Source organism: Carcharhinus amblyrhynchos, chromosome 4 (assembly GCF_965287045.1).
Source record: "Carcharhinus amblyrhynchos chromosome 4, sCarAmb.v2.hapA, whole genome shotgun sequence".
Lineage (NCBI taxonomy): Eukaryota > Metazoa > Chordata > Chondrichthyes > Carcharhiniformes > Carcharhinidae > Carcharhinus > Carcharhinus amblyrhynchos.
In genome coordinates, this window is record NC_137327.1 from 91,896,064 (window position 1) to 91,920,036 (window position 23,973).

Here is a 23,973-nt window from a genome sequence, read left to right on the forward strand (position 1 = left end):
CCATGTCTGGATTTATACAATATTCAGAGACGATTCAAACAAATTCGAGACAACCCCCTGAAGGGCAAGAGGAGTTTCACATCTCATGGATTTAGTACGCTCAGTCGTCTCGGACTTAAACTGCTATTTTTACATTCATGAACTTCCCATGGGCAGGGTAGTATAAGATGAATCACAATCATTGTGCAATAACAATCTTTCTTTGCCTGCTGATAATTATAGGTTCGAGCAAACATTTTCAAAAGAGTTTCAGGGCTAAATTATCAGTCATTGCCAAAATGGATGGAAAATCTAACACTCACTTCTAAGTAAATGCATAGAAAACACAGTTTACCTAAGGAAAAGAAAACTAGGACTCTCAATCCATTTTAACTAGTGCACTGGATTTTTCCCCATAAGTTTGCTTTGCTCACCTGTACCTCTACCATGCAGGTTACTTCTTCCTCCAGCATCTGCTCTTCTTCTATTGTTTCCTTCAGTTTGAAGCCATAATCAAATCCCTCGCCATCCTCCGGCACCCCTAACATATCATACCAAAGCTGCGCAGGTCCGTAACGCCATTCTGCAACTTTCGGTCTCATGTCCATTATATTATCTGTATCACCAGTGGATTGAGAGAACTTGGACTCCACAGGAGCCATCATTGTAATCTGCAGGTAGTAAGCACAGAAAATGGCAGTAAAGCTTATTCTGGTTACAAAGTAACAGATTTTTATTTAAGCATTCATTCACTCATGTGCTCTGCCTGCAGGTTATTGACTGATACTTCACCTTGCTCTGTTTTCCTGGTAGTTTTTAAATCAGTGATGATTTGCCATTGCCTTTCACACTCAGGGGCAAATCAAGAAGGAATGTCTCAAGTCTACCTCAACTGCTAACACTCAAATAAGGGAGAAAATTAAGGTCATAATCAGAACAAGATCCTTCGAGCATACATCTCATTTGGTTCCAATCCTTAAAAAATCCACAATGTCTTCCATCTTACATCAAATTTCTCACTAAAGTACCTTCCTACCTTTTGTTTCTCAGCCTTATGAATTTAAGCACCACTCATTGCACATTTCCACATCTGCATTAGCCGATCAGCTGCTGGAACACAAATCTGTGCCTTTGTAATCTGTGGACTCAATAATTCCAAAGCTCTTCTTGCTGGTTTCCAATCCTGTTTGCCCCAGTTCATAGGAAACTCTGATATTCCTACCCTATCCTGCACCAAGTCTGCTCAAAAATCTCACTGATCTACACTAACTTCTAGTTTCCAAATGTGTCTGTTATAACTATGGTGATAACCATATTTTATACTTTACAACAGCTTAAGTATTTAATTACTGAAAGCTAGTTACAAGCTGCTAGAAAAACAAACGTAGTAAGTGTAACAATGAGAACACTTGCATTCTGTGCTTTCTGATTTATAAAATTATGACATTTTTCTCATGCTGCAAAAATATGTCAATGCCTTTACACCATCAAACAAGGACCCATAAATTGGTGGCCCTTAGATTCTTGAGTCATTGGTACCTATAATTTAGTTCTTCCACATTTTCTTCAGAAGAATAATTCAACTGGTCTTGCTTCCTCTCACTGAACAGTGAGAAAAAGAAAGGGAAAAACTGAAAACCTGCGCAGTTAAAATATTTTGTTGCCAATTTAATCATCTTGACAGTTTAAATCTAATCAGTTTAAACATGAGAAGTGGATTCAGATTTTACTCCAAAGCAAATAAGTGCTTTCGTGCTAACACATCCGTGCAATATTGAATTAATTTACGTTATCCAAATTGACATCATTCAAATGCGTTTTCCCATTCAGGTGAGCGCCAGGCATACCAAGGAGAGGAACAGGGGCCTCTCTTGGTGTCTTGGCCAGCACTGGTGCCTCAGTCAACACCACAAGTATATTACGTGTCAATTATCTCACTTTTTTTCTGGCATACTGGCTGTTGCATTTCCCTAGATGATAACTTTTTTTTTGTTGAAGTACTTAATTGGCTGTGAAATGTTAGAACATCTTCAAGGGAAATATGAGTATATAAATTTCAGTTTCTTAGTTTGTTAGTGTTTTGATTCCTCTTGAGGGAATTGCCAGGTGTGCTTTGCTGTGATAGCCACATAGTTCAGGCAGGCAACTCAGAGGAACATGGCTGGCAGAGATGTTGTGGAACATAGACCTCTTGGCTTCTATCATGGGACTCTGTGTGATGTTCTGCAGCTAAATGCAAGTTTAGGATGCTGATTATATGACATTATTTGGGTCCAGACCAACAATATGGTGTATGTTCCAAACCTCCAGTCCCTCACTTATTCGATTTATTCCTCACACTTTGCATTTTATATACCTCATCATCAGATGAGCACTGCTCAGGTGGTGGAGATGCACATTACATACGTCACTATCAGACACTGTTCAAGCAGTGGCTGTGCACATTACATATTTCATTAGGGAAACACTTTTCAGGTACTGGGGTTACACGTTATATATCTCGTCATCAGAAAGGTATTTTTCAGACATTGGGTTATACATTACATACTTCATCATCAGAGAGGCACTGTTCAGGTGGTGGGGGTGCAGCATAATGATACTCCCAGCCAGACTTTTGTTCCTTTGCAGTTTCTTCTCCCTCTCCTTCTTGTATGGGAGCCTCCGGTTGTGGCTCCCGGTGCTTCTTTTTCCTTTTCCTCCTCGCACTTCGCCAAACTGATGGGATATTTTTTCCAGGTCCAAAGAGACGCAAAAAACGTAACACCTGCAAGATAATGGAATTAAATGAACGAATCATCTACTGTAGCCTTACTTAACCATCACAACAGGATTCCAAGGAATTGGAAATCAGAAAAAACATACTCTCAACATTTAACAAAGTGCCAAAGGAAATCTATTAAAACAACGTAACATTATCCAGTAAGGGAAATACACCATACCACCTTGTGTTGCCCAATAATAATCTTATCATTTGATAAAATAGTTGACCCAGATCACTCAACACTGGGATTTTAGTTATGATTCATGGCAAAAAAAACAAAGGAAAGGTCTGAGAAAAGGGCTGGACTAAGTTACTGAGAACAAACAGCACAGCCACTGATCACAATGATCCGCAAACATTGACACAGTCAAAATAGAAATCAGACATTTAAAGCATCACCTATAGACTTAGTGTTTATTGCGAATACGTGATCGTTTGTCTAACGGTTTGCTCCATTAACACAGCCTGACATAAGAAGTTGGGATAAACTTTAAAATAGAATGTTCTAATCAAATCAGCATTCTTTTCTATTGAAGAATAAAAGCAGATCTCCATGGCATTGGTCACAGACCATATATTGTTTTGTAAGTAACAACTAAAATATAATCAGGGTCACTAATTTATGGCAGCCAAGTGAAACAAAGTATTATGGGATTATTCGTTATTTTTAGGCTCAAATTGTGATTATGTTTATGACTTTCAGAAATTATAAACCTGTAACCTTCACGATTGTGTATTTGTTGAGCTACGTACTTAATTTTATATTTTAGTTGATTAGATGTCAGATGATTCTTTTCTCAGACATTCCAGGCTTAAACACCTGTCTCTCCCAGTAGAGCCCCCAAACAGTCACCTCCTTCATGATCCCAGAAAGCATCATCACATGCACTTATGTGCCTCTATTTAATTCAATGCATAGGGAATCCAAATAAATAGTTTCTCACCTGTCCTGGCCGAAATTCTGGGAAGAGTTCTGTAACGTTGGGTAACTGCTTGGTTGAATCTCGCTGCATGATCCCTGCCAGCGGCAATGTGAGTTTATCTTCTTTCTGAGATTCATTCTGCCTTGATCGTGGAATGTGTCGGTCTGTTTCAGATTCTGAATCAGAGGAACTGCTAAATTCAACCTTCTCTGAGGAGGATGAAGGAGCAATTATGGAAGGTAAAATGATTCCATCATTCTCATCAGCGACTGAACGAGGGAAAAGGGCATCAGCAGCACGAGTTCCTCCAGAAGTGCTGGAATTAAGCACTGCTGAATTTACTCCATTTGCTGCGTGAAGAAAAGGAACGAGTTACCAAAATATTGCATTTTATCCATCACAACTTTGTAGTCAAGTGCATATAGTATAAAATTCACATCGAGGCAACTCACACTACAATTTTTTTTCCTGCTCACTGCAGGAATTTCTATCACAAACAGTGCTCTTGTATGGTGACTATTCTAAATATATGCTTTTATCAATGAAGGAAGATATAGATAGGTTGGTATATTGGGCAGATAGATGGCAGTTGAAATTTAATCCTGACAAATGCAAGGTGATGCATTTTGGAAGGAATAATGCAGGGAGGAGTTACATAATAAAAGGTAGACTGATTAAGAGTATAGAAATACAGAGGGACCTAGGAGTGCAGGTGCACAAGTCTCTGAAGGTGTCAACACAGGTAGAGAAGGTTGTGAAGAAAGCTTACGGAATGCTAGCCTTTATAGGAAGGGGTATAGAGTATAAGAGCTGCCGTCTAATGCTTCAGTTGTACAGAACGTTGGTTAGGCCGCATTTGGAGTACTGCATCCAGTTCTGGTCACCTTACTACCGGAAGGACGTGGAGACCCTGGAGAGGGTGCAGATGAGGTTTACCAGGATGTTGCCTGGCATGGAAGGACTGAGTTACGAGGAAAGGTTGGAGAAACTGGGGCTCTTCTCCTTAGAAAGACGGAGGTTAAGGGGGGATCTGAGAGGTGTATAAAATAATGAAGGGAATAGATAGAGTCAACAGTGGTAGGCTTTTCCCTAGATTGGGGACAATTACGAGAGGTCACGATCTAAGGGTGAGGGGGCAGAAGTATAATTTGGATACTAGAGGAAGGTTTTTCACGCAGAGGGTCGTGGGGGTATGGAACGCGCTACCAAGTAGGTGGTGGAGGCAGGCACGTTGGACTTGTTTAAGGTTTACTTAGATAGACATGAGCGAAACAGGGATGGAGGGTTATAGTAGAAGGTATTAAAAAGGGTCAGAGCCTCGGGACGACACCGGAAATGTAGTATTACATGTTAATGTTTTGTCTCTTTTAATCCACAGGTGTCGGTCTACCTTGTTGTCAAACGAGGGGCATGCACACGGTGGGTCGTGCGTGGGCTGCTCTTGGAGGTTTCAAGAGTGGCCTAGTACTTCGTGTCGTTGTGTATGCTTAATCCTGGACCAGCAGACGGGCACCACAACAGCTCAGTGACTATCACTGCTAGCTGTGCAGATACACGGATTTGGGCCTGTGTCTGTGGGAGTTTGCGCATTCTCCCTGTGGCTGCGTGGGTTTCCTCCGGGTGCTCCGGTTTCCTCCCACACCCCAAAGATGTGCTCTTAGGCTGATTGGTGTACCAAATTGACCCTACACTATTCTCCCCTGAATCTGGCTACATTCGGGGTTCCATTCACATACACACAGGGCAGGGTAGGTGTAGGAAAATGCTTTGTTGAAGGGGCAGCGTGGGCTCGTTGGGCCGAAGGGCCTGTTTCCCGTGCTAGGTTGTTCTTTGTAAAACAAATTTAAGTTAATCATTCTATTGAGCTTATACTGATGATAAACCTGCCTACTCAATTTGTAATTCATGATTACATTAGATAATAGTACAGAAACAGGCAATTATGCCCATCTAATCCATGCAACATTTTATGCTCTGCTCAGGACTCTTTCTATCTTTCCTCATGTAAACTTATCAGCCTTACCTTCTGTTCCTTTCTCCCTCATATGCTTGACTGGAATTCCCTTAAACACATCTACAATATTCACTTCATTCAATCCCTGTGGTAGCAAGTTCTGCAATCGCACCACACTGGGTGAAGATGTTTTTTCTGAATTCCCTATTGGAGTTTTTTGCTGATTATCTTGGCTTCTCATTATGATAAACCCCACAAGTGTAAATATTCCATCTGCATCCACATAATCAAAACCTTGCATAATCTTTAGTGACCTCTATTAGGTCGCCCCTCAGCCTTTTCTTTCAACAGAAAAGAAACACAACCTTTTTTTCCCTTTCCTGGTATGTGTACGCTCACATTTCTGATATTGTCCTTGGAAATCTTCTCTGCATCCTCTCCAGTCCCTTTATATCCTTTTCATAATATGATAGCCAGAACTACATGCAATATTCCAAGAGTGTTCTAATCAAGGCTGAGCATAATTTTGCTATTTTTCAATTCTACCCTCCAGAAATACTGCTTAGTTTACTTTCTCTTTAACAGCTTGTGGCACAACCTTTAGTCAGTGGTGTATTTGTATTTTGAGACCCTCTTATTCCTCTCTCCCACCTAGACTCACAACTTTCAAGTAACAAGTGATCAACCTATTCTTCCTACCAAAATGTACTTTACATTTATCTGTGTTCAATGTAATTTGCACCTTTTGAGAATCTCATTGCACAGAATGCCAACTAGCCTCCTCAATTTACAGTCCCCTCTTTTGATCATATTTCCATTCTGTGTACAGTCCACCATCCACCTCACCCCTCACTGGGCATATGATTGTCATAGTTGAATAGCTGGCACCCTTCTGAATTATGGTGGTCTTGGTCTGGATGGTTGGAAGTTGCTGTCAATTCGATGAAATTATAGTTCTATGATATCTAGACTGTTATATCAGTATATCTCAGCACTACACTAATGCCATATTGCTCTAGATTTCAAGAAGATTATTGTTTGACACAAAAAAAGTACATCACATATCTGCCCATTCTGCAAGTGTATTAACATTCTATAATCTGTTGCAGTCCTCCTCTTGTTGATCATCTACCTCATCAACACCTGCGCCCCCCCCCCCCCCAACTACCCAATTAACAATTAGGTGTCATGATCCCCTCCCGCCCCACCCACCCTGAGTTGAACAGACAGGTTTACATCTGATGGGCTCAATATTATTCAAAGAATAAATATTCTACTTCCCTGAATTCTGCCTTTATAATTTCTGCAACTATAATTCAACATACAGCATCCTAATTGCCAAACATGTTTCACAACAAAGTCCTTATTTACAATTCAAGTTTCATACCAACATTTTAACCATTCCTTCCTCGAGTCCAAATCTGTACAGCGGGAGGCTCACTGGAGTTTTAGGTAATCCACCCTCCCATTCCATTCCTTCCATCCCATTCTTCTCATTAATCCCACACCATCTCTTATTGAAACAATCTCTCCTGCCAGGGTTACCACAGACCAAAGTTATTAACGGCTATAAAATCTCATACAAACTTTTGATACTGGGAATTCAATAAGCCTGACAATGGACATATAAAAATGCGTTCAGTTGAATAGCGAAAGTCAGTGATACAATACAAATTTCATCCTTTCAAACTTGGGTCAAGTCTGTAAAAACTCTGAAGGATAGCAGTTATAGGCCTTGAATGTGATGCAACAATTAAACACAATCTTGAAACATCATGGGATCTGTTTTTATCGGCAAGGTTGTAATGACCCAAGTATGGTAAATTTGTCTAGAGATAATATAAGCCTCGCATATCCTGGGATACATCATAATATCCTATTAAGTATCTCAGGTCACACCCTAACCTTCTGCTGTTTTCATGCTGCTGTTGCCACTCCAAACAAACAAATCAAACCAGACAGAAAACAGCTGAGTATTATTATAAATGTGTAGCAATGCCTCTGCTTTCTGCCTAGGTTATTTTAAAATGTGTGGATGCAATTCATCCGGGCCAGCGTTGTATTGCCTTCAAGTTTGATTAGTTTAATTTTTTTATTTTAATGCACTTAACTCATTATTCATCATTCAATGTCATATCTACATGTTCTATCTTCCTGGTAAATGCCAAAGCAAAATAATTATTTAATATTGCTCCCATCTCTTTTATATTATGATGGTATCCTGTTTGTTTCTTTAACATCCTGTTCCTATCCTCTTCTTCCTTTTTTATCAATGTGCTCGTAAAATATTTTACTATTTTATGTTTCTTGATAATTAAACTCAATTTTTGTTATTTTTTTCCTAATCTCTTTGCACTCTTTCTTATCGTGCATTGCTCTGCTGTCTACGTACCGAACAAATGTCAATTTTGTAGAATCCCAACAGTGCAGAAGATGGCCATTTGACCCATCACGTCTGCACCGCCAGCAATCCCACCCAGGTCCTATCCCCGTTATCCCACGTACTTATCCTGCTAATCCCTCTCACATTAAGGGGCAATTGAGCATGATCAATCAGCATCTTTGAAGTGCAGGACGAAACTAGAGCACCCGGAGGAAACCCCCACACACAGGGGGAGAATGTGCAAACTCCATACAGGCAGTCACCCAAGGCCAATATTGAACCTGAGTTTCTGGTGCTGTGAGGCAACTATGCTAACTACTGTGCCACTGTGCTGCCCTGTAGATCCATATCCCCACTTTACTAGTTTATTCAAGCCTTTGACATCTCCTATTTACCTCTTCCACCAGGACACAAGTCCCAGCCCAGTTCAGTTGGATATCTTCCCATCAGTACAGCCCCCTCCTGTCTGAGAAATTATGCCAGTGTCTCATGAAAAAGAGCCCTCTTTCCCACACCAACCCTTTAGCCACGTGTTAATTCTCTTATCTCTGCTGATTCTCTTTGCTCTCGTCTCTGATGAAGGGTCATCTGAACTTGAAATGTTAGCTATATTCTCTCCGTACAGATGCTGTCAGGCCCGCTGAGATTTTCCAGCATTTTCTGTTTGTGTCAATTCTCTTGATCTTCTGTGTCTGTGCCATTTCTCTGTGCTTAGCAATAAACCAGAGATAATCACCAAATTTAAATTTAATGCCTAACTCGTGATACACTTTCAGAGGGACCTCCTCCCTGTCCCTGCCTGTATTGTTTGTTCCAACATGGACTATGACCCCACCAACATCACGAAATTTCCCTTATCTTGGCACCAGATAGGCAACACACCTTTTGAGAATCTCATTGCACAGAATGCCAACTAGCCTCCTAAATTTACAGTCCCCTCTTTTGATCATATTTCCATTCTGTGTACAGTCCACCATCCACCTCACCCCTCACTGGGCATATGATTGTCATAGTTGAATAGCTGGCACCCTTCTGAATTATGGTGGTCTTGGTCTGGATGGCTGGAAGTTGCTGTCAATTCGATGAAATTATAGTTCTATGATATCTAGACTGTTATATCAGTATATCTCAGCACTACACTAATGCCATATTGCTCTAGATTTCAAGAAGATTATTGTTTGACACAAAAAAAGTACATCACAATTTTTTTATTTTTCTCTATCTCTCTTTTCAACTAACAGACTTGAACTCACCATTTAATTCCTGTGAAGTTGCCTCTTCCTTATTTAGTGGCGGAGGTGGTGGTGGGGGAGGCATGAGCTTTGAGTCCACATCTTCACTGTCTGCATCATAGTCATCATCATCATTGTCTTCTGCAACCAGTAAGACAGATTCTTTAGTGTACAATTTCAATTATACGGAAGCAGGTCTTATTTAATAAAATGATTATGTGCTTTAAATTAAGCCAGTCATCTCCTCATTAATATCAGCATTTTCAACAATTTTAGAAATTGAGATTCCTATACTAGAAACATTTATAGCCCAACATGTTGGAGATCAATGTGCAAAAGTCAACAATGTGGAAAATCTGTAATATTCTGAAAAATGCAAAATTATTGAAATATTAGGCATCACAGTTCCCCTGGGAATGAGGTGGCATTCCCACCTCAAGTCATTAGCTTTTTTTTCCTTACACAAACCCACTAACTTCTACTCTTATGCTTGAAACAATAATGGAGGCTTTTCATTCTATTTTCTGCATATTGCACTCATTACTTACCATAAATGTAAGGACTGTAGGAGTAATTGAAGGACTGTAAGAAAAGGGATAACTAGCTGTGGTTATCGAAGGAAATAAAGAAAAGTATTAAATTAAAAGCCGATGCGTACAGAGCGGCTAAAAATAGTGGTGAATTAGAAGATTGGGAAAGATTTAAAAAACAACGAATGACTAAGAAAGCGATAAAGAAAGGAAAGACAGAGTATGAAGCTAAACTAGCTCCAAATATAAAAAATGACAGTAAAAGTTTTTACAAATATATAAAGAGGAGACTGGCTAGAGTGAATGTTGGACCCTTGGAGGACGAGGGGGGGATTTAGCAGTGGGTAACAAGGAAATGGCTGAGACTTTAAGTAAGTCTTTTGTGTCGGTCTTCACAGAGGTGGACATAAATAGCTCACCGAACATTAAAGATAGAGGGATGGTAGGAAATGAGGTCCTTAATACAATTACTGTCGCTAGAGAGGTAGTGCTTGGTAGACTAATGGGATTGAAGGTAGACAAGTCCCCGGGACTGGGTGGAATGCATCCCAGGGTTCTGAAAGAAATGGCAGAAGTAATAGCAGATGCCTTAGTAATTATTTATCAAAATTCACTGAACTCTGGGGAAGTGCCAGAGGATTGGAAAACAGCTAATGTTACACCGCTGTTCAAAAAAGGTAGCAGACAAAAGGCAGGGAATTATAGGCCAGTTAGCTAAACGCCCGTAGTTGGAAAAATGCTAGAATCCATCAAAGAATAAATAGCAAGACATCTAGAAAAGAACGGTTTGATCAAGCAGACGCAGCACGGATTCGTGAAGGGGAAGTCGTGTTTAACAAATTTACTGGGTTTCTATGAAGATGTGACTAGTGCGGGAGATGGAGGGGAACCGGTGGATGTGGTGTTTTTAGATTTCCAGAAGACATTCAATAAGGTGCCTCACAAAAGGTTGCTGCAGAAGGTTGGGGTACACGGAGTTGGGGGTAAAGTGTTAGCGTGGATTGAGGATTGGTTATCTAACAGGAAGCAGAGAGTTGGAATCAATGGATGCTTTTCTGGTTGGCAGTTGGTGACTAGTGGAGTACAAGGATCGGTGCTGGGGCCTCAACTGTCTACCATTTATATAGACGAACTGGAGGAGGGGGCTGAGTGTAGGGTAACAAAATTTGCTGATGACACGAAGATGAGTGGAAAAGCGAATTGCATGGAAGGCTCGGAAAATCTGCAGAGAGATCTGGATAGGCTGAGTGTGTGGACGAGGACCTGGCAGATAGAGTACAACGTTAGCAAATGTGAGTTTATCCACCTTGGTAGAAATAATAGTTGGAGGGATTATTATTTAAAGGGTGAAAAGCTGCAGCATGCTGCAGTGCAGAGGGACCTGGGGGTCCTCGTGCACGAATCGCAAAAACTCAGTCTGCAGGTGCAGCAGGTGATCAAGAAGGTGAATGGAATGTTGGCCTTTATCACGAGGGGGATAGAATATAAAAGCAGGGAGGTCTTGCTGCAACTGTACAAGGCACTGGTGAGGCTGCAACTGCACAAAACTCTGCGCAATTTTGGTCCCCTTATTTGCAAAAGGATATATTGGCCTTGGAGGGAGTACAGAGAAGGTTCACCAGGCTGATACCGGGGATGAGGGGGTTAGCTTATGAGGAGAGACTGAATAGACTGGGTCTACACTCATTAGAGTTTAGAAGGCTGAGGGGGGATCTCATAGAAACTTACAAGATAATGAAGGGGCTAGATAGGGTAGAGGTAGAGGGATTCTGTCTGCTTAGAAAGGAAACCAGAACTAGAGGGCACAGCCTCAGTGGGGGGGAGGGGGGCAGTTTAGAACTGAGTTGAGGAGGAACTTCTTCACTCAAAGGGTGGTGCATCTCTGCCCATTGGAGTGGTGGAGGCTGCCTCACCGCATATATTTAAGTCGCGGGTAGATGTCTGATCGCCAAGGGAAGTAAAGGTAATGGGGAGCAGGCAGGAAAGTGGAACTGATCCACTTCAGATCAGCCATAATCTTGTTGAATGGCGGGGCGGAGTCAAGGGGCTAGATGGCCTACTCCTGCTCCTTTTTCTTATGTTCTTAAATCTGCTGAGGCAATTAGTGACATGCTTACATAATCTTTAAGTTTTATTACAAATCATTAAAATGTTAGACTTTACTATTCATTAATGCATGAATTAGACAGATAACTGATTAACATATAACTGAACAACCCTATTTACCGAGTTTCCTTAGAGGCTGAAGATTTCCCATCACCTGACGATACCTTCGGGTCTCATCTTCTGCTACCTCATTGATATCTGAGTAATCAATGGCATCATCTTTGCTCTGAATCCAGCCTATATACAGAAAAATAACCATTAATCAGATCAGGTAAATGCTGACTGAGGTTGAGGTACAACACAAAGCAGTTCTGAGCTTGTTTGTAGCTCTTCAGGAAAAAAATGAGGCAAAGTTGTCCATTTGAATAGAACCAAAACATTTCACTGAGATGTAAAATGAAAATGGACGTCAAGCCAAAGGAAGAGAGATTAATAAGTTTGAGTTTTAAGGAGAGTCTTGAAGGAGGGTAGGAAAATAGAGAGGCATAACTAAACACAAAGATTTTGCCTGTATGGCAACGGAGGATGTGCTAAACAGGTCAGAGACAAACAATGAACCAGGACCACATTTAGCAAATGAATTGACAGGTTACAAAAGCATACCAGAGCTTCAGCAGTGTGAGTTGAGGGTGCAGCAAAGGCAGGTAATATTCATTACAGATAAAAATAAGCATGACAATAGTGCGGTGAACATGCTTATTTACAAGGACAGAGTGGGAAATGAGATGGAACTTTGTATCCAAGAAACATAGTACATATGGCCATCACCGATTTGCACATTTACTTTGAACAATTGCTTGAAGTTATATCGCACTTTTTATGGAATAAACAATGTTCCAACTCCCTCTACATTTGCTAATCTAGAGGTTATGAAGTTTGATCACAGGCTTTATCAAAGATATTGGTTTAAAGGAGGTTCTTAACAGACTAAGGAAGAGGCTAAGAGATAGAGAAATTTTGGAGAGGAATTCCATGAAAGTAAGGCTTCTGACTAAAAGTGTAGCCAGCAATGTTGAAGGAGGAGCACAAAAGGTCAAAAACATTGAATTGTACAAAGTGGACAGGGGCAAAACCAGGACAAATATAAGATTTAAAGACAGAATGAGAATTTTAAATTTGAAAAGTAGGCCACTGAGTTTGGGAAGGATAGACAAGTTAGATTTGGTGTAGGACAGGACAAAAGAAACAACATTTTGAACAAGCTTGAATTTGTGGAAGGAGGTGTGAAGAAAGACTGACAAGGAAAGTGTCTTGAGTCATGAAGTTTGTAATTCTTCTTAGAATATGATCAAGGCTTGAAAAGTCTGCATTTACCAGCCATTCCCAGTTTCCCAAAGAATATGACTGCTAGTATAAGTGATGATGGTGTCTCCAACGGTGCTGGGTTGCTGAATATAAACTTAATTTTAATGAAAGAATAGCAATATATTTCCAAGTCAGGATGGTGCTTCACTGAGGGTTTCAGTAGCAGATAGGCTCAGGTCTAATAGATGTGGACACGAATTGCTGTCGTAATGGAGAAGACATTGGAGCAAAACCACAAGTTTGCTGTCAAACAGTGCTATAAGACTGCAAATAATCTAAAAAAGGCTAAGATTATAGCAGGAGAGGAAGGGACATTAAATATTTAGGACTGTTAATTATGTGCAAGTATTTAACACAAAGTAGAAGATCAATAGTCACTGAAGATAATTTTGGAGGTTTGAGAAGGGATGTTGTAGTGGACTGATTTTCCATGATGCAGAGGTGTGATGTCTGAAGACTTTTCCATCAGTGGTTGAACAAAGGAAACGAGGTAACACAGTCAACTAGAGCTGGGGAGTGGAAAGTACATATTAGAATATAAGAATGGAAAAGACTTCAACAAACAAATGGAGTAAAGCCCTAGATGAAATTGACGATGAAAATAGTCAACTTGATAAAAGTCAGGCAAGACATGGACTATGCAGTTCTATAATTTATGTAGGGCACATTTGGAAGGTTAGCAAGGAGTACAATCTATAAGGCAAATTAAACCATATCTCAAAGGAAATCCATTGCTTACCCTCTGCATTACTACTCCTTTCATCAGACTCCACTGAATCATCTTCATTGGCTGTGATTTCTTTGATGAGAGTCCCAAGACCAAGTGTCCCCAGGCCATCTAGGTGTTTTTTAGACTCCTGTGAGCAGACAGTGAGCATGTTACACCTCACTGAAAGTGACACCGAAACACATGTAAAATATAACAATGAAATGATACTATTCTTTTTAATCCACAAGACAGGTCAATAAGAAAACAACATCACATTAGCAGGAGTGGTGACACAAACAGCAAATAAATTTTGCAAACGTTGTATCTTGTTCTCTCCCTCTCAAATCCTCATCTTTAGTTGCAAAGGGAAGCCTGGTAGCAATACTGGTGAACTTTAGAAAAAAATGTATTGTACAGCATCAATCAGGAATGTGATTTCCCGCTTGGAGGTGGGGTTAACTTCAATTGATTTTTCCATCATGACATTGTCAGTGTTCCATTCAGCATTCCAGTTACTTACATTTCTGTTTTGCATTTCAGGTAGAGACGGGCTCTACAAAGAAGAAATAAGTGGAGGCTGAACAGCAAAGAAAAAAGATAAACCATGAGGCGGGATTTGAGGTGCGGAGATTGAGGGAATGACTGTTAGAATGAAAGCAAGAGCTGGACAACATTCGGGCTTGAGCCTAAGCAGAAGTGACATTCATGCCACATCACTAATGGGTAATGACCCTCTCCAAAAAGGAGAAGCTAACCATCTTCTCTTGGCATTCCCATCACTGAATTTGCCACTCTCTATATCCTGGTTGTTACCATTGATCAGAAACTGAACTAGACCAGCCATATAAATACTATGGCTACAAGAGCAGGTCAGAGGTTGGAAATTCAGTAGTGAGTAACTCACTTCCTGATTCCCCAAAGCCTGTTCATGATCTACATAAAGAGTGTAATGGAATAATCTCTATTTGCCAGAATGAGTACACTCAAGAAGGTCTACACTAACCAGAATAAAACGGTCTGCTTGTGTGATGCCCCATCCACCTTAAAATTTTTACTGCCTCCACAAACAATGCACAACGACAGCCATATGTACCATGTACAAGGTGTACTGCAGCAATTTGTCAAGTCTTCTTTGTTAGCAAATCCTATGATCTCAAATGACAAGTGCAGCAGATGAAACATGGGAACATCATCATCTGCAAGTTCCCAGCCAAGCCAATGCTGCTCCTTTATTGTCACTAGGTCAAAATACCACATATTTCTCCCTTACCACTGTGGTTGCACCTACGCCACATGGAGTGCAGTGGTTCAAGAAGGTGACTCACCAGCACCTTCATAAGGGCAGTTAGGGATAGCACCTTCATAAGGGCAGCATGCCAGCCTCGTCAGCAATACTTGCATATAGTGAATACATTTTTGAAAGCAAGATCTCAGCTCTTAAAATTAATTCACAGGGATATCAACAGCCCGTAAAGTTTAAAAAAGTTAAATATTATTTATTAGTCACAAGTAAGCTTACATTCACACCGCAATGAAGTTACTGCGAAAAGCCCCTAGTCGCCATATTCCAGCGCCTGTTCTGGTACATGGGAAGAATTTAGCATGTCCAATTTACCTAACCTGCACATCTTTTGGACCGTGGGAGGAAACCAGAGCAACTGGAGGAAATCCACTTAGACACAGGGAGAACATGCAAACTCCACACAGACAGTGACCTCAAGCCAGGAATTGAATGCAAGTCCCTGGCACTGTGAGGTAGCAGTGCCAACCACCGTGCCTCCTGTGCCACCCTGAAGGACAGGGTAATGGAAGTGATGGATTAAGCCTTTGAATGACCCAACATGTAAAATACCATTTACTAGTTAAACTGTCATTAGAGAAATTCAGATCAAGAAGCAGAATAAATGTAATATGCCAGTGACAATTCCAGCTATCCAACAGCATTGGCAAATGGGTTTTTGTATTGAAATAATGAATTCCAGATAGGGTTTTTGTGAAGTAATCTTTAAAAGGGAATGCTATGAAGTTGGAAGTATTTGTTATATTAAAGGCCATGAGAAAGTTTACTTTGGAAACATATCTGGCAGCTTCTTTTTGCTTTAAGGCATTCTACAATTTTCTTTCCATGTACATTCCATGTTTTTTCACAACTGTTAGAGATCATTTTGCACTATCATGTAAAGAAAATTAACAGTCATTAAGAATCAAAAGTGTAAGTTATTTACTTCTACTACATGATGCAAGTTTAGTGTATGGGTTAAAAGACATAAACAAGAGGCTAGCTGACTGCAGTGACAGCTTCAACATGCTAGGATACTTAATCCTGCTCTTTGGGTTCACACACAAAAGGTAAGTACTTTTGAAATTGCTACAACTCCACAGTGAATTTACACTCAATGTACACATTACCTTGTCAAGAACACTATCATCCTCCAACTGTCCATCCTCATTGATATTCCCAAACAGAAAGCCAGTGAGAGAGAATGGCTGCTCATGATCTTCATCACTATCAGAGTCCGACATCTTCAGAGGTACCACCAATCCACTCCCTGGAAATAAGAGCAAAATAAGTTCCTCTGACTGAAGGAATTAATCAACATAATTATTTACATAGCTTAAATTAATAATACTGCCGAGCACAATATTTCTCAATCTCAGTGCAGTTCTGTTGCTCTGCTGAATACAATGAACAGTTAATTTTAACTTGCTTGGTAAGAAGAGCATGGATTGGCAGACGGCGATAGCTAGGTAATGAAACCTACTAGTTGGAGACAGAAAAATTGTGCAGGTAGATTTCCAACTGGTTTTGATGAACTCAAGGTGCACCTAACATTCTCTATTTGCCCTTCCTCCACTAGATCGATCAAAGCAATTTCTTTTACAGAAATCTGAAGCTACTTGTCTCTTAGGAAATGGTGAGTTTCTAAACTGTGTTGTAAACATTCTAACCAACTTCAGGTGGATGGACAACGTGGAGAGGCAGAAATTCCACCAAATGTCCTTTTAGAAAGGAAATCTGCCAACCTTTCCTGGTCTGCTCTATATGTGACTCCAGACCCACAGCAATGTCCTCTTAAATGGTCTAGCAAGCCATTTGTATTCAACCACTAGAAACAAAGCAAAAAGGAATGAAACTGAATGGACCACCCAGCACTGACCTAGGCACCAGAAACAACAATGGCAAAGCCAGTCCTGTTGACCCTGCAAAGTCCTCTTTACTAACATCTGGGCTTTGTGCCAAAATTGGGATAGCTGTATCACAGAGTGGTCAAGCAACAACCTAATATAGTCATAATGACGGAATCATACCTTACAAATAATATCCCATCCACCACCATCACCATTCTTGGTTATGTCTTGTCCCACCAGTAGGACAGACAGAACAGAGGTGGCGGCGGGCAGCACAGTGGTTTGGAAAGGAGTTGTCCTGGGAGCCCTCAACATCAAATCTGAATCCCATCAAACCTCAAGGTACAAGGTCAAACATGGGCAAGGAAACTTACTGCTGATTGCCATGAACCATCTTCCTTCAGCTGATGAGTTAGCACTCCTCCATGTTAAACACCATTGAGGGTGGCAAGGGTGCGGAATGTACTCTGGGCAGGACTCAGAGTGGCTCAGTATTATCACCATACACCAAGCTGGTCGGGTCCTAAAGGATTTAGCTGCTAGACTGGGTCTGCAGCAGGTGGTGAGGGAACCAACAAGAGGGAAAAGCACCCTTGACCTCATCCTCACCAATCTGCCTGCAGCAGATGCAACTGTCCATGACATTATCCGTAGGAGTGACCACCATGCATTCCTTCTGGACACAAAGTCCCGTTGTCAAATTGAGAATAGCCTCCAGCATCTTGTGCGGCACTTTCTTCCTGCGTCTGTGTGGGTTTCTTCCGGGTGCTCCGGTTTCCTCCCAGAGTCCAAAGATGCGTAGGTTAGGTGGATCAGCCACAGTAAATTTGTGGCATTGCAGGGAATGGGTTGGGGCAGCAACTAGTGGAAAGTTCTTTTGGCGAGTTAGTGCAGGCTTGATGGACCAAATGCCCTCTTTCTGCACTGTAGGGATTCTATGGTTCCATGGTTTCACTGTGCTAAATTGGATAGACTTCAAACACATCTAGCAGCTCAAGGCTTAGCATCCATGAGGTGCTGTGGGCCATCAGCAGCAGCAGATTTTTACTCACAACAATCTGCAACCTCATGGCCTGGCATATCCCCCACTCTATCATTACCACCAACAGGCACCAACCCTGGTTTAATGAAGAATGCAAGAGGGCATACCTAAAAATAGGTATGCCCTCACCAACTTGGTGAAGCTACAAGACAGGACTACTTGTGTCCCAAACAGCGTAAGCAACAAATAACAGTGGCCCCACAACCAACGGATTACATCTAAGCCCTGAAGCCCTGCCACATCCAGCCATGAATGGTGATGGACAACTAAACAACTCACCAGCACAGAAGGCCCCACAAATAAATCCATTCTCAATGATGGGGGAGTCCAGCACATAAGTGCAAAAGATAAGGTTAATGCCTTCACAACTATCTTCAATCAGAAGGGGATAGTCCATCCGGGCTTCCTCTGGAGGCCCCAGCATCACAGATATCAGTCTTCAGCCAATTCAATTCATCCCACATGATATCAAGAAACGCTGAAGGCACTGACAATATTCCAGCAGTAGCGCTGAAGCTTGCACTCCAGAACTTGGCATTTCACTAGCCAAGCTGTTCTAGTACAACTACAACGACAACACTGGCATCCACCCAGCAATGTGGAAAATTGTCCATGTATGACCTAGAGTCAAAGGTTTATTGTCCATGCTGCCTAGTTTTTATCACTAAGCTAGTCCCAATTGCCCATTTTTGGTCCATATCCTTCTATCTTATCCATGTAACTGTCCAAATGTTTTTTGAAATGACAAAATTGTATCCACCTCTATTACTGCCTCTGGCAGCCGGTTCCAGACACTCACCACCCTCTGTGTGAAACAATTGCCCCACAAGACCCTTTTGTATCCCACTTCTCTCACCTTAAAACTATGCCCTTTAGTGTTAGACTTCCTTAGCTTTGGGAAAAGATGTTGACTATCTACCTTATATATGCCCTTCGTTATTTTATAGACCTCAATAAGGTCACCCATAAGCCTCCTATGCTCCAGGGGAAAAAAGTCCCAGTTTATCCAGTCTCTCCTTGTAATGCAAACCATCATGTCCCTGAACACAAAAAACAGCACAAATCCAACCTAGCTAATTAATGCCCAGTCTGCTCTCGATCATCAGTAAGGCGATGGGAAGGAAGAGGCATCAACAGCATTATCAAGCGGCACAATCAACAATAATCTGCTCATGGATGCCCTGTCTCGTTTCCACCAGGATCACTCAGGTCCTGAGCTCATTACAGTCTTGGTTCAAACATGGATAAAAGGGCTGTATGTCAGAGCTGAAAAGAGAGTGGCTACCCTTGACATCAAGGCAGTATTTGACCGAGTAGGGCATTAAGGTGCCTGAGCAAGACTGGAGTCAATCAGAATCAGGATAAAAATTGTCCACTGGCTGAAGTCACAAAGCAAGATAGTTGCAGCTGTTGGAGGTCAATCATCACAGCTCCAGGAGGTCACCGCAGGAGCTCTTCAGGGTAGTGTGCTAGGCCCAACCATCTTCAGCTACTTCAATTGGACTTTCCTTCCATCATAAGGTCAAAGGTGAGGATGATTGCTGATGATTGCACAATATTCAGCATCATTTGCAATTCCTCTAAGATTGAAGTAGTCATGTTGAAATGGAGCAGGATCTGGGCAATATCCAGTCTTGGGTTAGCAAGTGGCAAGTAACATTCACGACACACACGCCACACAATGACCATCTCCAACAAGAGAGGATCTAACCTTCGCCCCTTGATATTCAATGGCATTACCACTGCTGACTGCCCCAATAAAGATACCCTGGGGTTACCATTGACCAGAAACTGAACTGGACTAGCCACACAAATACTGTGGTTACCAGAACGGGTCAAAGGCTCGGAACTCACCTCCTGATTCCTGAAATCTTGTTCACCATCTACAAAGCACTTGGCCGGATGAGTTCAACTCCAACAAACATTCAAGTTCAACACTATTCAGGGCAGAAGAGAAGATACGTAGACAAGTCTCAAAAAAGTGTAAAAATAATAGGGCAATTATAGTAGGGGACTTCAACTTCTCCAATATCAATTGCGGTAGTCAAAGCATGAAAGGCTTAGCGGAAGCGGAATTCTTTAAGTGCATCCACAAGAGTTTTTTTGAGCTAGCACCTAGAAAGCCCTGCAAGAGAGGGGATGGCATTTGAACTGATTTTAGGGGATGAAGCCAAGCAGGTGGTAGAGGTGTCAGTGGGGTAGCATTTCATAACACTAACCATAAGTCAGTAAGATTTAAGCTATTTACAGAAAAGAACAGAAATGTACCAGAAAAAAAGGTTTCTGAATTGGGGGAAAGCTGATTTTAATAGGATAAGACCTGATTTAGCCAAAGTTGATTGGGTGCAGCTACTTGTCAGAAGATCCACATCAGAGGAGTGGGAGTCATTCAAAAAGGAAATAGAGAGATTACAATGTCAACATGTTCCCATGGTGGGACCAACTAGTCCAGAGAACCCTGGATATCTAGGGATGTACAGCATTGGATAAAGAAAAAATGAAGGCTGATGGCAGATTCAGGGGGCTCAGAACACTGGATGTCCTAGAGGAGTATAAAAAGGTGTGGGGGGGGTACACAGAAAAATTAGGAGAGCAAAGAGAAGACATGAAAAAAAACACTGGTGAGTAAAATAAAAAGAAAATCCCAAGGTGTTCCGTAGGTATATGAAGGCAAGAGGGAAACCAAGGAAAGAGTAGGGCCCATTAGAGATCGAAGTGCCAACCTGTGCGGAGCCAAAAGTTATAGATGAGGTATTAAATGAGTATTTTGCATGTGTTCATTATGGAAAAGTTTGACGTAGCTTTAGAAAGCAAAGAGAGGTATTGTGACATAATTGAAAAGATTAGCATTGAGAAGGAGAAGATGCTAGTGGTTTAAGCAGGTTTAAAATTGGATAAATCCACAGATACAGGTGAGATCTATTCTAGGCGATTGTGTGAGGCATGGGAGGAGATTAAAGGGGCTTTGACAATATTTTTCAAATCCTCTCTGGCCATAGGAGAGAAGCCAGAGGACTGGAAGACAGCTAATGTGGTACCATTAGTCAAGAAGGGAAATCGGGAAAAAAGCAAGTAAGTACAGGCCAGTGAATCTAACATCAGTGCATGCCCAAAGATCCCTGGAGGCAGGAGGACAGACACTTAAGGTGATTAAGAAGGAATAAGGTATACTTGCCTGTATTAGCCGAAGCGCAGAATACAAGAGCAGAGAAGTTATGATGGAGCTGTATAAAATGCTCATTAGGCCACAGCTTGAATACCGTGCACAGTTCTGGTTGCTACACTATAGGAAGGCTGTAATTGCATTAGAGAGGGTATAGAGGAGATTCACCCAGCTGTTGCCTGGGCTACAGCTTTTCAGCTATGAAGAGAGGCTAGATAGGCTGGGGTTGTTTTCCTTAGGCAGAGAAGGCTAAGAGGAACCTCACTGAGGTGCACAAAATTATAAAGGATATAGGTGGGAGGAAACATTTTCCCTTAGTAAAGTCAATAGACAGGGGACATAAATTTAAGGTAAAGAGCAAGTGATTTAGAGAGAATTTGAGGAGCAATCTTTCACCAGAAGGTGGTGGGAATCTGGAACTCACTGTCTGAAAGGATGGTAGAGGTGGGAACCCTCATGACATTTAAGAAGATTTTAAATGAGCACGAGAAATGCCAGAGCATACAAGGCTATGGACCAAGTGCCGGAAACGGGGTTAGAATAGATTGGTGTTTGATGGCCAGCACAGACACAATGAGCTAAAGGGCCTCTTTCTGTGCTGTAAAATTCTATGACTTTATACAAATGCTAGAGAACATTAAGACGGGAAGTGATTTTTAAAAATATAACTGTAACTAGATCTCAATGGAAGCCTTATAATTACTTTTCAATGTCTCCCACAGCGATGTCAGAATAAGACAAACCTCAATTCCACCAAAAGTTCACAGATACATTCTCAGAGAGCTTCACAGGGCAAAGCCTTGAGAAATCATGATGAATGTCATCTCATTGTTTTAGAAGTACCGAACATGCCCAAATTCTGGATAGAACAGAAAGACCCCAACAATATTCAGCCATTTTGGTCTAAATTACCGCAGATTTCTGAATCTTGGAGGTGGTAGAAAATGGAAATTACTGTGGAATCCCACTCCGATAGATCAACTGAACTCTCCAAACACAAACTTACGAACACTGAGTTAGCTTTTATCTGGATAAGGTTCAGGCTTGACCTGCCTTTGGCAAAATTACAAAGCTTATAAATGTATATATATTAATCTCAAACCTGGGAAGTGGCAGTTTTTCAGTCAAGGTTAAGCCTCTGATGTATGTTTTTCTCTTCCATCTCGGGTTTCGAAGAAAATCAATTCAAAGTAAGTTCCAGTGTAGTCCAGGAAACAAGTTCTCACACTAGATGGAGCTTCTTCACCAGGTTCAGCTCAATTTACATAAACAAAGCTCATTTCATTCCAGGATCACCTCTGATAAAATAAAATTGGTAAAACCACAGATTAGTACATTAAAAGAGTCAAAACTTGCTCCTGCTTGTGGCATCTCATAGTTTTTAATGTGATGGCCGCTGTCATTTCTACTTTTCATAAATTAGTTAAAAGAAGTGATTATTGATTTATTTGCAGGTGACAGAAAATTTAATTTAATCATAAACAATGCTAAACAATGCACAATAATTTAAGAGTACAGTAGAAATGCCAATGGACAACGAGATGCCAGACAAAATTTAGCATAAAGAAATGTAAGTTTATGATCAAGTAGAAGAATCAAGAATGCAGAATATCCATAATAATTTTAATGTTTGTCTGTTTAGACTGTTTTGATTGGCCAGTGTAATGGACACATTTGTTGGGTGGATTTATTTGATAGCCATCTCTGGAACACACAGAGGCACATGGATGTGCAAAGGACTGGAAAAGTAACATGCATAACTGTCAACATTTGGTGCATCACTGTCAACACTGAAAAGATGAATATTTTCCCTGACAGTTATGAAGGTCATTTTCTTTTTTAAAAGCTGGGGGGAAACTCATTGAGAAGCATCACGATTCACCATTTTGTTTCACTTCACTCTGGCGATGTTAACGTGTGGGAGCTGGGAGATAAGTATATGTGATCATATTCTAAAGTCATTCCACAATGACTACTGGCTCAGTAGGCAACCAAAACAGCAGCATAACTAATCACAGAAGGCATCACCCGGCCCTCTGAGTTAAGCAGTAAAGTTGAGACCCTTTGTGAATCAATGTTGTCTGATGTTTAGATTGGGCATAATCAATCTTATTTTAATTACATATTTTTCAAAATACCAGCCAAGAAACTTCTGCTTGCAAATGAGTGAATGGAAGGGCAGGGAGGCAATGAAAGCTAAATATGGAGAGGTTGTGCAATAGGGATGAGTAGAGAGGGGTGGCATGGGATGCTATATGGCATGGAGGGAAGGATGACAGGAGGAATATGGCATGGGAAGCATGGAATAGTATGTGATGAGGATGGCATAGAAAGGCATGGGATGGGGAATGCAAGGAGGGGACAAGGGCTACGGCATAGAAAGGACAAGACTAGCCAAGGATAGCATAGGAGGGAGCGGGAGCATGGGAGGTATGGGTGAAATGATGAATGGCACAAATCCACTCCTCAGTTATCAAGTCTAGGCTGCCCCTCACGACGCCAGTTACTATGCCAGTTTTAGCAGTCACAGTATTTAAAAGTGACTCCTATATGTGAAACACTTTTCTCAGAGACATGATGGGTTTCCATGTAAATACAGATAATTGGGGAATATTGAATTATCAGAAAGTAAATAAATTGGTATATAACTGATTAACATGGAAGAAGTAGTAGGAGTTAAGGACAGTTTCTCAGAATGGATGAAGGTGTTTAGTTATGTCCCACAACATTCTGGTCTGAGATCACTTCTGATTACTG

At 41.1% G+C, this 23,973-nt stretch overlaps 1 protein-coding gene across 4 annotated transcripts in view; it reads right to left on the reverse strand.

Moving 5' to 3' along the window:
• Nucleotides 1-23,973, reverse strand: part of taf1 (TAF1 RNA polymerase II, TATA box binding protein (TBP)-associated factor) — a 152,246-nt gene that overhangs the window by 119,498 nt on the left and 8,775 nt on the right. For 3 of the 4 annotated variants that reach the window (XM_080187541.1, XM_080187538.1, XM_080187539.1), the window contains exons 2-9: nt 22,319-22,514; nt 16,292-16,431; nt 13,913-14,030; nt 11,989-12,105; nt 9,254-9,373; nt 3,685-4,013; nt 2,528-2,743; nt 414-650 (exon numbers count right to left, since the gene is read on the reverse strand). In XM_080187541.1, the coding sequence (XP_080043667.1) occupies nt 414-650; nt 2,528-2,743; nt 3,685-4,013; nt 9,254-9,373; nt 11,989-12,105; nt 13,913-14,030; nt 16,292-16,405 (1,251 nt within the window). In that variant the 5' untranslated portion in view covers nt 16,406-16,431; nt 22,319-22,514. Of the gene's footprint in view, nt 1-413; nt 651-2,527; nt 2,744-3,684; nt 4,014-9,253; nt 9,374-11,988; nt 12,106-13,912; nt 14,031-16,291; nt 16,432-19,907; nt 19,991-22,318; nt 22,515-23,973 lie in introns of all 4 variants that reach the window. The other variant, XM_080187540.1, reaches the window with a different exon arrangement.